The sequence below is a fragment of the Melitaea cinxia genome, chromosome 15, assembly GCF_905220565.1.
Source record: "Melitaea cinxia chromosome 15, ilMelCinx1.1, whole genome shotgun sequence".
Lineage (NCBI taxonomy): Eukaryota > Metazoa > Arthropoda > Insecta > Lepidoptera > Nymphalidae > Melitaea > Melitaea cinxia.
The window spans coordinates 10,599,535-10,612,848 of NC_059408.1; the positions used below are offsets into that span (position 1 = coordinate 10,599,535).

At 31.1% G+C, this 13,314-nt stretch overlaps 2 protein-coding genes across 2 annotated transcripts in view; one reads left to right on the top strand and one right to left on the bottom strand.

Moving 5' to 3' along the window:
* Positions 1 to 737: 737 nt before the first annotated feature.
* On the bottom strand, positions 738 to 2,901 carry LOC123660076 (solute carrier family 41 member 1-like). The gene has a single exon (XM_045595185.1). It carries the CDS (start codon positions 2,624 to 2,626, stop codon positions 1,286 to 1,288), a length of 1,341 nt encoding a protein of 446 aa, XP_045451141.1. The 5' UTR covers positions 2,627 to 2,901; the 3' UTR covers positions 738 to 1,285.
* Positions 2,902 to 3,705: 804 nt separating this feature from the next.
* LOC123660533 (polypeptide N-acetylgalactosaminyltransferase 5) overlaps positions 3,706 to 13,314 on the top strand; it is a 33,894-nt gene continuing 24,285 nt past the window's right edge. The window contains exons 1-6 of the mRNA XM_045595590.1: positions 3,706 to 3,848; positions 4,114 to 4,356; positions 4,539 to 4,749; positions 5,961 to 6,090; positions 9,507 to 9,673; positions 10,158 to 10,322. Of these exons, the coding sequence (XP_045451546.1) occupies positions 4,198 to 4,356; positions 4,539 to 4,749; positions 5,961 to 6,090; positions 9,507 to 9,673; positions 10,158 to 10,322 (832 nt within the window). The 5' untranslated portion in view covers positions 3,706 to 3,848; positions 4,114 to 4,197. The remainder of the gene's footprint in view (positions 3,849 to 4,113; positions 4,357 to 4,538; positions 4,750 to 5,960; positions 6,091 to 9,506; positions 9,674 to 10,157; positions 10,323 to 13,314) is intronic.

Below are 13,314 nucleotides of genomic sequence, written 5' to 3' on the forward strand. Positions count from 1 at the left end.
TGAATTATAATATTACTGATATACATACACCCAGAGAATACGTTAAATAGTAAATTTAATGGAGGTAATAATTCAGTATCTAAGTTTTGTAAAATTAAATTGATTGAATGATAGGCTTAATTGCTTTCACTTTTAATTATTATTTTTAATTTATTTTCTTTTTTCCTTTAATTTATACACCATAAATGTTTTTGAATGACAGTCTACTAAGTTATAATCGTATGATGTAAATTGATCTGGTTTGAAAATGAGTATGTTGCTTATCTAATTTATATATAAAATTCTTGTGTTATATTACATACACAATGTTAGTTACCATACTCCAAAACAGCTAGACCGATTTTTATGTAATTTTGTGTGCATATTGGGTAGGTCTGAGAATCGGCCAACATCTAATTTACATACGCCTAAGTTATAAGGGGAGGGGGTGTTAAGGGGGCTAATAATATATATGGCAAAACAATGTTTGCGGGGTCAGCTAGTATTCTTTAATAATCTACGTTGAACTAAATGAGTATTGCAAATATTGGTTTTAAGATTCAAATAAAAAAAACATTAAGTTAAAAAAATAATGCAGCATCAAAAATATCTAGTTATTTACTAGTTATTCTTTTAATTTGTTAAAGAATGCTAAAGAAAAAGCTTATTAGGAGTATAATTCCCCTAGATTGTTAAAAATTAATTAAAAAGTTAATAATTTTACTATTTTAAGGCACTTCACAAATAACAGAAACAAATTAATTAAGATCATGTATTTCAAGTTAACTGTGAAACTTTTAAAATAAAAGTACAATAACACTATTATAATTTATTAGATTTTCATGGCATTAGATATTAAATATCAAATACAATTTTTGTAATAAAAAATAACAATAATTTAATAATATGTAAACATCAAAGATAGTAAATTGACGTTTAAATTACCATATCTTCTCTGATTACAACAGAACGCCACATGTCTTTTATACAACAAACCTGTTATGATACTGCATTTCATACCTATTACTATACTATATGGGACGTTTACGTAAAAAAACACCTATGTATGAAAAATATATTCTTGTGATATGGAACTATTTCTTTAGCACCAACATGAAATATTTCCGAATTTTGTTTAAATTTAGTTACATTATACCTTTAGAAAGGTGAAACTATAAAGAGGGTAAAAGTTTATAAATATTTTAATAAAATATTAAGTACAATAAAATTTTGAAAAAAATATAAGTACTCATTGATAGGTACAAGATAGACTAAGTAGTTCAACATTTAAAAATGTATATATTCGTCAGTCACCTAAATCACTGTCTTTGTCTCCAATGGCATACAGAATGTGGAAAGCTGCACCCAATAATGCTGTTCCTAGTAAATCACCTAATGCTGTTAAGTATGGAATAGCAGAATTATCAGGATCTAATCCCAATTTCCACATCCATATAACTAAATAATGACTTATAGTTAAAAGAAGTAATACTTGCAACAATGCTGCTGACATGTAAATTAATATAAAAATGGGTGTTAAAGATGTATGACCTGCTTTTAAATAACCTATTGTATAAATAAATATTAATTGGCCGGGTATCACCATTAGCAATAACAATTTAGTTGTATTACCTATTACAGCACCTTCTTTTTGACCAGTATGTAATAAAGTTGATAATCTTGAAGCATGAACAGCGGCCATATTACCTCCTATGCCATTTATGACTAATTGAAATACAGCTATTCCTTTATAATTGGACACCGTGTAGTCTAATATTAGACCTCCTGCACTACTTATGACCATTGCTGAAACAACTGGCACCCACCCTTCATCCAATGCCTGTTTAGTGAAATTATTTTTCCATGCTATATAGCCACACAACGGCACAAGTATTGCACCTGCAATGATAATTATAGATGGTAGTACTACACTTGTGCCAATTGATCTATATAATAGCGATGCAATCCAAGACAGTAGTGCCAATGTTGTCAAGTCTCCAAGACTAGCTGCTATAGGTGTAGCTATATTATCAGGATTTATATTTAACTTTTTAGAACCAACAATAACACCTATCATTATTAAGCCAAGAACAAAACTAGCGAATGAAGCTGTAAGTACACTGGAAGCACAGAGCAACATTGCATGATGAATATCAAACTGTCCTTTGGGTATCCAGCCCATAGCCACAGCTGCCATCGCTGCTAAGAATCCAACTAGAATTGCCTGGCATTGTATTAGACACAGGTTACCTATAACTAATGATTTTAAACTTGTTTCTAGGTGGCCTAGGTGAGCATGGGTGGAAAGCCGCGACGCTAAAGTCATTTCTAAATTCCCTTTTAAGCCTAGCAATGCTGGCACTAAAATATACACTTCTGATACTTGTTCAAAAACCTTCCAATGCTGCACAACGTCCAGTAGCAAACTCGCTGCGACCATTCCAAATCCAGCTAGTAAAAATGAAATAAACATCTGTACACCGGCTACCCATGAGTTTTCTTTTCTTTGTCTGATATCAGGCGGCTTATCTTCATTTGTAAGAAGCCGATACACATCCGCACTCATGTCAGTTTCAGTGTTACACTCGGGAGATTTTACCGTTTTGCCACTATGACACTTTGTCCTATTCATCTCAAATGAGCTCATCAATTAACAGCGATTAAAGTACTACAAATCCATTAATAATGTTATCACACTTCAGTATATGATTGCAGTTTTGACGTAACGAAGTAATGAAATACTCTACTATGTCAGTCGAAATAAATTAAAACTGGATTGTTGCTCTTCCACATAACATCTAGGTAGTTAGTAATAATAGAACACCTTATTTATATTTTTATTGTTAATTTTTATGCGATAAAAACTGTTGGTGTTGACAGTCAGAAAATGACAGCTCGCTGATTGGCAAACGTCAAATGTATATTGATAATTAGTGCGTTCCACTAAACGTTCTCAAATGTTTGTAACACCCACTGTCTCGTTCCACCTAAGATCCGTGTTCGTCGCGAGCGTTCGCTCGACGTCATACTTAACGGTACTGTTTGCAACCACATTGCACCCACTTCGCCCACAAAACACAAATGGGGCAGAGTTGGCTTACATCAAAACGCGGCGGGAATTTGAAAAAACAACTGTCAAAGTCAGATTGTGAATGTCATCAAAACTTGATGAACTTTCCAAGTCATTAGCTCTCATTCATTTCGCCAAAGATGCAATGATAAACTCACGGGAATCCATGTTGAATTAAATTTTGCTTTAAACCGCGCGAAATATTTACTCACCACCCCCACAGCTGCATGTTTTTATCATGCCACCATATTGCGAGCACATAGTGCTAAAATATGCGTTCCACCTACGAAAATCACCTACAGCTCCCGAGGTTTTACTTTCGCGGAACGGTAATTTCTGCGGTCGTGGTCGATACCGATACTCGATGGTCGATCGATCGTTTTGTGGTCGTTTAGTGGAATATAGCCAATGTCACAAGCCAATAAATTCATTTATTTCACATTTTTATGAGCTGCGAATATGCGATTTCGTATTGAAAATTATTTTTATTACATTCGGCTTTTTAATTAAATAGTCCAAGACTGACATATTATTAGAAACAATATTATTAAACGACAGCTGTTTATGTCAAATATTGTAATGATTTATCATCATTAGTGTTTTAAAATTTGTAAAGTTGTAAGAAGTATCCGAACGATTGAGGACACGGCAGTCTTGAATCTTGATAGAAACTCGGAAACTAGAAAGTTTGACGTATAGTATACGTGCGTATACGTTTGGAGATTGTCGGCGGTAGCCTGAATGTGACAATTTAATCTAATAATTACTTTACCTACCGAATTATTTATTATAAGAAAACGTAAGTTTATCTTTATGTACTGATGTTACTTTCAAAGTCATATAAATAGTATAAACAAACAGGACAAACTTGGTGATGCCAATTTCATTGAATTTTTAAAAGAATCCGGGAACCTACTTCTTTTTAATTGTCAATAAACTTAACAAAAGTACATATTTTAAGTTAAACAACAATTTAATTACTGTGGCAGTTGTTCTAAAGAAATTGCTTGATAGATTTCGTGAGATCTTATAATTAATACCTTCGAAACCTTTGTTTGTTGCAGGTCTACGTTCGGTAGGCAATCGTGTGTTAAATTGACATGTGGCATTATTATTAATTACACAAGTTGTTCAATTAGTTATCTAGAATGTTTAGAAGTAAAATAAGAATACATACATGCCGAATAATTCTCCTTACGTCCCTAGTTTGGTTATTAGTTGATGTTGTTTTACTAGCCTTATACTCGGACTGTTTCGGCGACGGTTGCAATAAGAATAAAAATCTAAATAATGACTACATTGGCAAGGTAAGAAAACAAAATATTATAATATAAGTACAAAATTAAAGATCATTGGATGATGTCTTTAATTTATTAGTTGTTGATAACTTACTATCGAAATGTTCTATCTGGATATGTCACGACTTCTCTCATATCATCTGTCATCGTGAGTAAAAGATAAAATCATAATGTCTTTTATAAATGTTTAGGACAATGATGAGTTTAGAGGTAAAAAAGCAGCAATAGCTGCTGCACTACAAAAAGATCCAGATGATGAAGACACAAATATTGAAGAGAATGAGGTCGAAAATGAGGTTGGAGATGATGGTTTGTTGCTACCACAATATCCGAGATCAAGGCTTAAGAGGTGGAAGCCAGTCCCGCCTGTTAAGCCACAGGGTGACTCTCCTGGAGAAATGGGTAAGAATTAAAGTTGTTTACCTACTTTTTTTAGGAAATTATAGTATTAAAGAGTAACTTATGAGCTTATATTGATATTTTTATATATTTTCTTCTATTACTTTAATTAATTTTGTAAAATTTATTATGTTAATTTAATGTTTATCTTTAATTTTATCTCAGTCTTAAAAAAAACAAATATGTGTTTAACTAAATCAATAAATAAGATGAAATTATATAATTTAAATCATATTTAACTATTTTAAAACAGTAAAAAAGGTATTATAATAAATAATAAGCAAAGAATTTCATGATTTTCTCTATCAATGAGTCACTGTGACAAGGATTTTGCTTTCATTTCTAACTTCATAGATAACCAGAATAGAGATAATAGTTTGTTTCAATATTGTAGACTGGTTCAGTGTTACCAATACAAAAGAATAAAGCGATTAAGTAAAATATTTCAAAAATAATATGGTGTAGAAACCATAGCTTTGAAACTAGAATACTAATATTCTGTAATCATTTCTATGATACAGTTCATTTTATTTATTTTTTTTTTTTTTTTGAGTAAGGTAAATGAAGTTTAGTATAAAGTTACTTATTTCAATCAGTATTAAAAAACTTTTCTTAAATATTGTAAAACTATTTTCTTTTTTTTTTGTTAGATTATTTATTAATGATGATTATTATTAAACTGATACTCATAAGACAGTTTTTTTCTTTTTAATTGTTATGTATGTCCCACTGCTGGAAAAAAAGAGAAAAGAAGGGTTTATACACAATCCTCTGTACTGTTTTATTGCTTGTAGGTAATTATCCATGTTTAAAGTATTCTTCTGAAATATTCAGTGATCCTTTTTACTGCACTTTTAATATCAAGTATAATATAATTTTTTAATACATATTTAGCTTAAGGTAAACACAATGGCATTAGTCTGTACTTAAACTTTCAACCTTTTTGCTTGTGTCACCTTGGTTTTTTTTTCTGCTGGACCATCACATATATTTCTTAGCTGTTACTTATTGTTGTAATATTGAATTTGGAACGATTTTTTCTTAATTAATCAGTTTAGTAAAAAATATCTAGCGTTTACTAAAGAAATATATTATTGATTCATAATAAAAAGAAACATTATAATAATGTGAAAAATATGACATCTCAAAATTCTTTGTAATATAGTAATTATATTTACTTAGTGACAAAGTACTCTAAAGTGTTTTACTTTCAGGCAAGGCTGTAAACATTCCCATTGAACAAGAGAAGCTTATGTTGGACAAGTTCCAAGAGAACCAGTTCAATTTGTTGGCTAGTGACATGATATCACTTAACCGATCTCTTACTGATGTGAGATTTGAAAAGTAAGTCATTGATTATAACATTTTTCTTTAATTTTTATTACGTAAGTGTAATTTTTTAACTTGTCATGTGGTTTGATGTAATTTTTACGTAATCCGTAATAATGCTATTTATATGACTATTTTTAACCGACTTCAAAAAAGGAGGAGGTTACTCAATTCGACCATATATATATATATATATATATTTATGTATGTTCGTGGATAACTCCGTCGTTTATGAACCAATTTTGATAATTATTTTTTTGTTGGAAGGGAGATATCCCTAGTTTGGTACCATGATACCGATTTTAATGATTTTTAATTTAATCAAAAGCCGGTGTTTATCATGTGGTCGGTCACATTTAAATTTCATCGAGATCTGATTACAACTTTTGGAGTAATCTTTGGTAATGCGTATTGACTTGACTATTTTTTCGTCTGCCTACGTTGTATTACTTGTCGATATAATTGAAGTCGGTTTTTCTTCGTTTGCCTGCAAACACAATTATTTCGACTACATATGTTGATTATGTTCCCATTCACTTCAAACTATTAATTTGCCTAATGATGATTGATGATGAAGGTGCTCTTGGGGCCTATTTGAATAAAGATGTTTTTGATTTTGTTAATTGTTGATGTTAATTGAAGTTGGTTTTTTTTTTCGTTTGCAAGCATACAATTATTATAATTTGTTATAATTTTAATTTCAATTGGTATAAATCACGTTAGGTTTTTGTTAATGAGCAAATTCATAAAACATTGTTTGATGAAAACATATTTTTCATAAACTAACTTTTACTGGCTAGTCGTTTTCCACGGTTTCGTCTGCGTAGAATTTCTTTTCCCCGCCAATGTAATATATGGATAATATTTTTTTTTCGTATTTATAACTTTACAATTATTTTATTAAATATCATATGTATTTAAGGAAATCATAGATATATTGTTGTCGAAATAAATTTGCAATTCATTATTTATTTTACAATTAATTAAATATAACGCAATTTATTATTTATTTAATAATTAATTAATATGGGATTAGTCAATTTTCTTTTATTAAAGAATGTCAAATGTAGAAGTTTTTTTTTTATAAACCATAACCAATATTGGTTACGTCTCAATTATTATTAAGTACTTTTTCTTCAAACAAGTAAAATCTAAAAAATAAATAACTGATAAACCTTTACTGTGCCTGTTTGATTACTACTAAACTAACTCTACTAAAATTTTCCTTGATGAACAACTCAACATTGTAAAAATATTTTCTTTAATTGAAACTCGTACATCCCGATACTAGTGCTTTAAATAATCAAACAAAACAATCTTCCGCGTTACCATACTATTCTAGATAACACAAATGATACATACTTGTAAAAAGGAATGTTCTTTTTATATAATTCTTTTTACATACATTTAAGCTGACTATACTTGTTATCCGTGCAACCGGTGTAACATCCTATCCACGAATTTCCGAATAAAATATTCTTTGTAAATCCTCACGTTAATCCGGATACATAAAATATAATACTTATGGTAAATGGTTCAGAATTATCCGTCCATTCATTCTCAAAAATTATCGTGTTTATAGTATTTTTAAGTATTATATTAGCTTGTTATCAGCAATTAACAACTGTATAACCCGTATACTACATACTGTAAATTTGTATTTGCAAATACATTTTTGTTAAACTATTACAAGCGCTTGTTAACTTCACGCCGATCGCAATAGCAATTTAATGACTAATTGTTTACATAACTACTTATGTAATTTTTAATGGCTACTATTAAAGTGCATAGTTAATTTTTATTATGGCTACTTTGTCGTTACGTTTATTATTTATTGCCTGCATTTGAAATAAATTTAGTCTAAATACTGGAATCTACACCTATAAAGCGTTATTTAACATGTGTCCTTCCGTTTAGGGGCATATATTCTCTTTACCTATGCACACAACTTTTTTTCATACATGTTCGTTTTAAAGTAACTTAGTAATGGGCTGTAATTTCTTACTTTTTTCACTTATAATTTCGCCTGTGGTATGCCTACATGTATCTCTGTATACTATATCTATACTTTTTCGTCGACCTACGTTGTATTATACCGCATAACTTTCTACTGATGATTTTGATAATTCTTTTTTTGTTGGAAAGAAAATATCCCTAGTTTAGTACCATGATAAGGAAACCAGGATCTGATGATGGGATCCCAGAGAAATCGAGGGAAACTCTTGAAAATCCGCAATAACTTTATACTGGGTCTACCGATTTTAATAATTTTTAATTTAATCGAAAGCTGATGTTTATCATGTGGTCACATATAAATTTTATTGAGATCTGATAACTACTTTTTGAGTAATCTTTGATAACGCGTAGTTATTTGACTATTTTTTCGTCGATCTACGTTGTATTACTCGTCGATGTAATTGAAGTCGGTTTTTTTTTTTCGTTTGCGAGCAAACACAATTATAGTTAATATAATATGTATGTCAGTCAACTGCTATTTAGAACACAGGGATTAAGTTACTTACCTTAAAAACAAACGAGTGTGTGCTTATGGTAAACATATTTCTTTTATTTAAATTAGTCAATTTTTATCTTTGTTTGAATATACGCTTATTTTCGGAGTTGTTAAGTCGATTCGAAAAATTAATTTCCGTTAAGGGCCTATTTATTTATGAGCGTAAAAATTTAGCCTTTGATAGGCCTTAATAGTTCACACTATAGTTTCATAAGCGGATCATTATTCCGAAACGTTAACAATAGTAAATATGTACCGGATTTTTTTATAATTTTTTTTATCTCATATTAAAATATTAATTTATATGACTTCTACTGTCATATAAATACATTATGTTACAGATAACAAGAATACATTACAGATAACAAAAGATGTTCATTATATTTGCTCAAAACAATCGAACTCCACCATTCATGAAACGTAAACGAAGCTAGGAATAGCATTGTTTTCATTTTCAGTTCCGCTATACAAAATATCAAATCAAATGCAATGCATGAGTGGAAACTTGATTAACCATGTTGTACGTTTTTAGTCATTCGAAAATAATTGGAAATAATTATCTTGTGGTAAAAATACAACGACCTTAGATTTTCACTTAGGTTGAAAACTTTTCGTAAAATTTGTGAAATATTTTATCGTTTCTCTGGAAACGCCTAATAATACTATCATTACGCATATAAATTACTATTCTCTAACTTTGCTTTGAATTATTAATAATTGTCACTTTGAACGACGAAGTATTTAAATAAAATTGTAGAATCTGAAATAATTGCATTTATTTTGTATTTTATATGTATTTTTTTATATAATCAATCACAAAAAATATTATTTACTGTCGGATGCTACATCTGAAATACAGTTGCCAACTTTAGGAAAAGACGGACATATTTATAATATTAAGTTTGTTTATTTCTGTTAGGTGTAAAGAAAAGCAATATCCAGAGCTACTACCTACGACTAGTGTAGTCATCGTTTTTCACAACGAAGCATGGACTACCCTCATTCGAACAATTTGGAGCACCATCAATCGTTCGCCGCGCCCTCTGTTGAAAGAGATAATACTCGTCGATGATGCTAGCGAAAAAGGTATTTTTTTTTGTTTTATATATACGAGTAGGTACTTATATTTGTATTTTAAATTATATTTCGTCTAAGGATTAACACTAATAGTAACTGAATTTGTATACTTTCTGTAAGTTATAAGTTTGTGATGTATTCATTGACATAAGTTTTTTTATCTACATTTTTTTTATCTACACAATACACACACGGTCGTCTGTTCCTAATGTAAGCAACTTAATGATTGTGTTATAGGTAAACAGCCGACTGGTATAGCTAAATATTTTTTTTTTCGATAAACATACTTATAAATGATACATATATAGATATTTAAATAAATATTTATAATATATAAGTCTTATAATACTTAGCATTTTACGTTTATTTTTACGTTTATAGTCTTAAAAAAAGGTTTTATTTAAAGTAAAGAACTTGATCTTTTCGAAGGCATTTCGATTTTTCCAAACATATCGACATGTATATTTAATGCATAAGTAAATTTCCCCATCAGAACACCTAGGGAAGAAACTCGAAGACTACATAAAGACTCTCCCAGTCCCCACTCACCTCTTCCGAACGGAAAACCGCTCTGGCCTCATCCGAGCGCGCCTTCTGGGGGCCAAACACGTCAAGGGTGATGTTATCACGTTCTTGGATGCACACTGTGAATGTACCGGTAAGTTTTGAATATATAAGTTATATTTTTTTCTCATAAACGGTCGGCAAATATGCGTACGGCTCATCTGATGGTAAGCGATTACCATAGCTTATAGACGCTTGCAACACCAGAATCATCGCATGCGCGTTGCTTACTGACCCTACCCCCAATCACCCCTAGGAGCTCTGGTCACCTTACTCACCAACAGGAACACAACAGTGCTTGAAAGTAGTATTATTTAGCTGTGATCTTCTGTAAGGTCTAGGTACTACCTCAGACGGGCTGCTCCATATTTTGAGCAGAAAAATTCCTGCTGTGTCCTACCTAAACACATTTTTCATCTTTAACATGCAAACGCAGTCCCCTGTCCCTAAGATAGGTAACTTAATGCTTATGTATAGGCAACTGTCAACTGATATAGGTACATATTTTCTATGGATGTCTTCATATAAATAATACGTATATAGTATATATTACTATACTACTCACAGACTCGAATCCACAACGCTTGGAGCAGAGAGTAGGTTTACTGGAAATTGCGCTAACGGGCTTAGACTAGTCTAATTATTATTATTAATTTTAGTCTAAATTCTTGTAAAAATGTTTTGTTGAGGAAGCACAAAAAGAAAAAAACTTGTTCAATGCTTTGGAGCATCTTGATTGGGGAAATACATCAACCTTACAGAAATTCACAGCCAAATAATACTGCTATCAAGAGTTGTATTCCCACGGTATAAGTAAGGTAATCAGAGCTTCTGGGAAGGGTGGGGGGTTGAGGATAGTAAGCTACCATACACGTTTACCAGCAGGCGGATCGTACGCTTCTTTACTAACCTATTGGTATAAAAAAAATTAGGAATAGTAAATCGTGCTTCTTAAGATTCTTAAATCTGTTCCGGATGGTAACTCTTTCCGGACTTATCCGAGCGTGGTTGTTGGGTGCAAATCACGTCAAGGATGACTTATAACGTTTTCGTATTGGGGCATTGTGAATGTATTGTATAAATTATAAATATTATAACTTGCCGCACGGCAGTAAGAATATAGCCACCCCCTCTCTCGCCGTGAGTGTCGTAAGAGGTGACTGAGGAATAACGCAGTTCCACTACCATCTTGGAACTTAAAAAGCCGATCGATGGCGGGATAACCGTCCGACTGCTGGCTTTGAAATACACAGACCGAAGACGGGCAGCAGTGTCTTCAGTGCGACAAAGCCAGCCCTGCTGTCACCAACCCGCCTGCCCAGCGTCGTGACTATGAGTAAAACACATGAGTTCACGCCATTTTTGGTGCGAACTTTTGGAGTCCTATGTCCAGCAGTGGACTGTATTAGGCTGAAGTCTTGCGTACTTGCCGCATGTATATAATTACCTAACAATGTATATCGAAATATAAGTTAATGGAAATCGAAGATTGTATCTATTTCGATAAGTTTGACCTTCAGACCTAAAGTGGCCTTTAAAAATTTTATGCCGTTCCCTATTGTTACGAGTTTAACCGTCTATGGTTCCATGCATCTTTGAAATAGTCACATATATAGTACTTATACTTGACTATTTAATTTAAGCAAATACCGTACATAGAGTATTAGGTATCGCGATATTAAATGGTTAGCTGTTAACACAGTAACCAAAAATTACAATGATCGAATACGTCATTTCTATGGTGAGTAATACTTTGCATAAATTACTTACAAAAGAAATTCCTATCCATATTGTGTTGTCGTGTAGCACAAATCGGACATTACATTTGAACCGAACGCAGGCTAATTTATGTGTATTAAAAACATCTTATAAGTCACGAAGTTTTGCTAATTCGACCTCTTTGAATTGATTCTATACAAAAACTGGAAGTCACATACGACGAGTTTTGTAATATTGTAATGTTAATAAGTAACATAATTTTATTGTTATAATTAACTGAAAAAAAATAGATTAAACATATGTCTTGAAATGGTATAAATTTTTGATTGGTGCTTTATTTAGCCTGCTGTAACGTCTGACTGCTGGACAAAAACTTTCTCCATATCAGATGTTTAAATACATTTTAATTTTATCTAGAGTTAATATGTATTATATAGTACTATATCGTCAGTAACATATGTACTCGTACGTATATTTATCGTATAGTGTAGGAAGAATAATGAATTAATATAAACAAGAAAAAGTTTTCCTCATAATGGAATATGATATGATAATGGTCTTCGTAACGTCGCTTTCTATGCATAAGAAAAAACATTAGGTAAGTAAAGGAAGTTATTATATACTATCTACACCCGGAGAATAATTTCATCGTTCGTGCCTGCAATTCTACCGCCAAGTCTAGCTTTTGAAATATTTTTCAATAATGCTTTATCAAATCTTCTTTGAAAATACTATCCATAACTAAAATATTTTTTCGATTCGACCCAGTATTTCCAGAGATTAGCGTGTTGAACCAAACAAACTCAACATTAAAACTTTAATTTTATTCGTCATCAAAATTAGATCGAAGTGGTAAAAAAATGCTGTAAAGCCGTAAAAGCCGCTGAATGGATAGAAAGAAGACTAAAGCTGTCATAAAATGAGAAAAAAACCTTATAAACAAATTATTTTTCTGGACAAATTCTCGGATACGTTAGTCTTCGAAGTTGCAATGTAGTAACGTAATGCATTAAGCATTATTTGCTCTATTCTATTCTATAATACCTACAACACAAATACATACATATATTCACTAAGAATAAGCGTCATTATCATACAATTAAGACAAAGCATAATGAAATATTCAAGTTTATTTTATCTTTAGGCTCGTACGTAATTATAATTTTTAAGTGCTTACCTAATTTATTAAATATACTTAGAATATGATACCATCTTTAATGGCGTTTTTATGTAATGTTTGGATAATATTTTTATAAGTGATTTATTATTAGTTATTAAAATATTTACCTATTTTGTTGTTCTAAATATAAATATCTGCTTTTAAATATGATTGTTTATTATCTGTAACATAAAAATTTAAACGTCAA

Bases quoted from the DNA above. Each gene is read 5' to 3' on its own strand.
- LOC123660076 (XM_045595185.1), bottom strand. From the start codon at position 2,626: ATGAGCTCATTTGAGATGAATAGGACAAAGTGTCATAGTGGCAAAACG.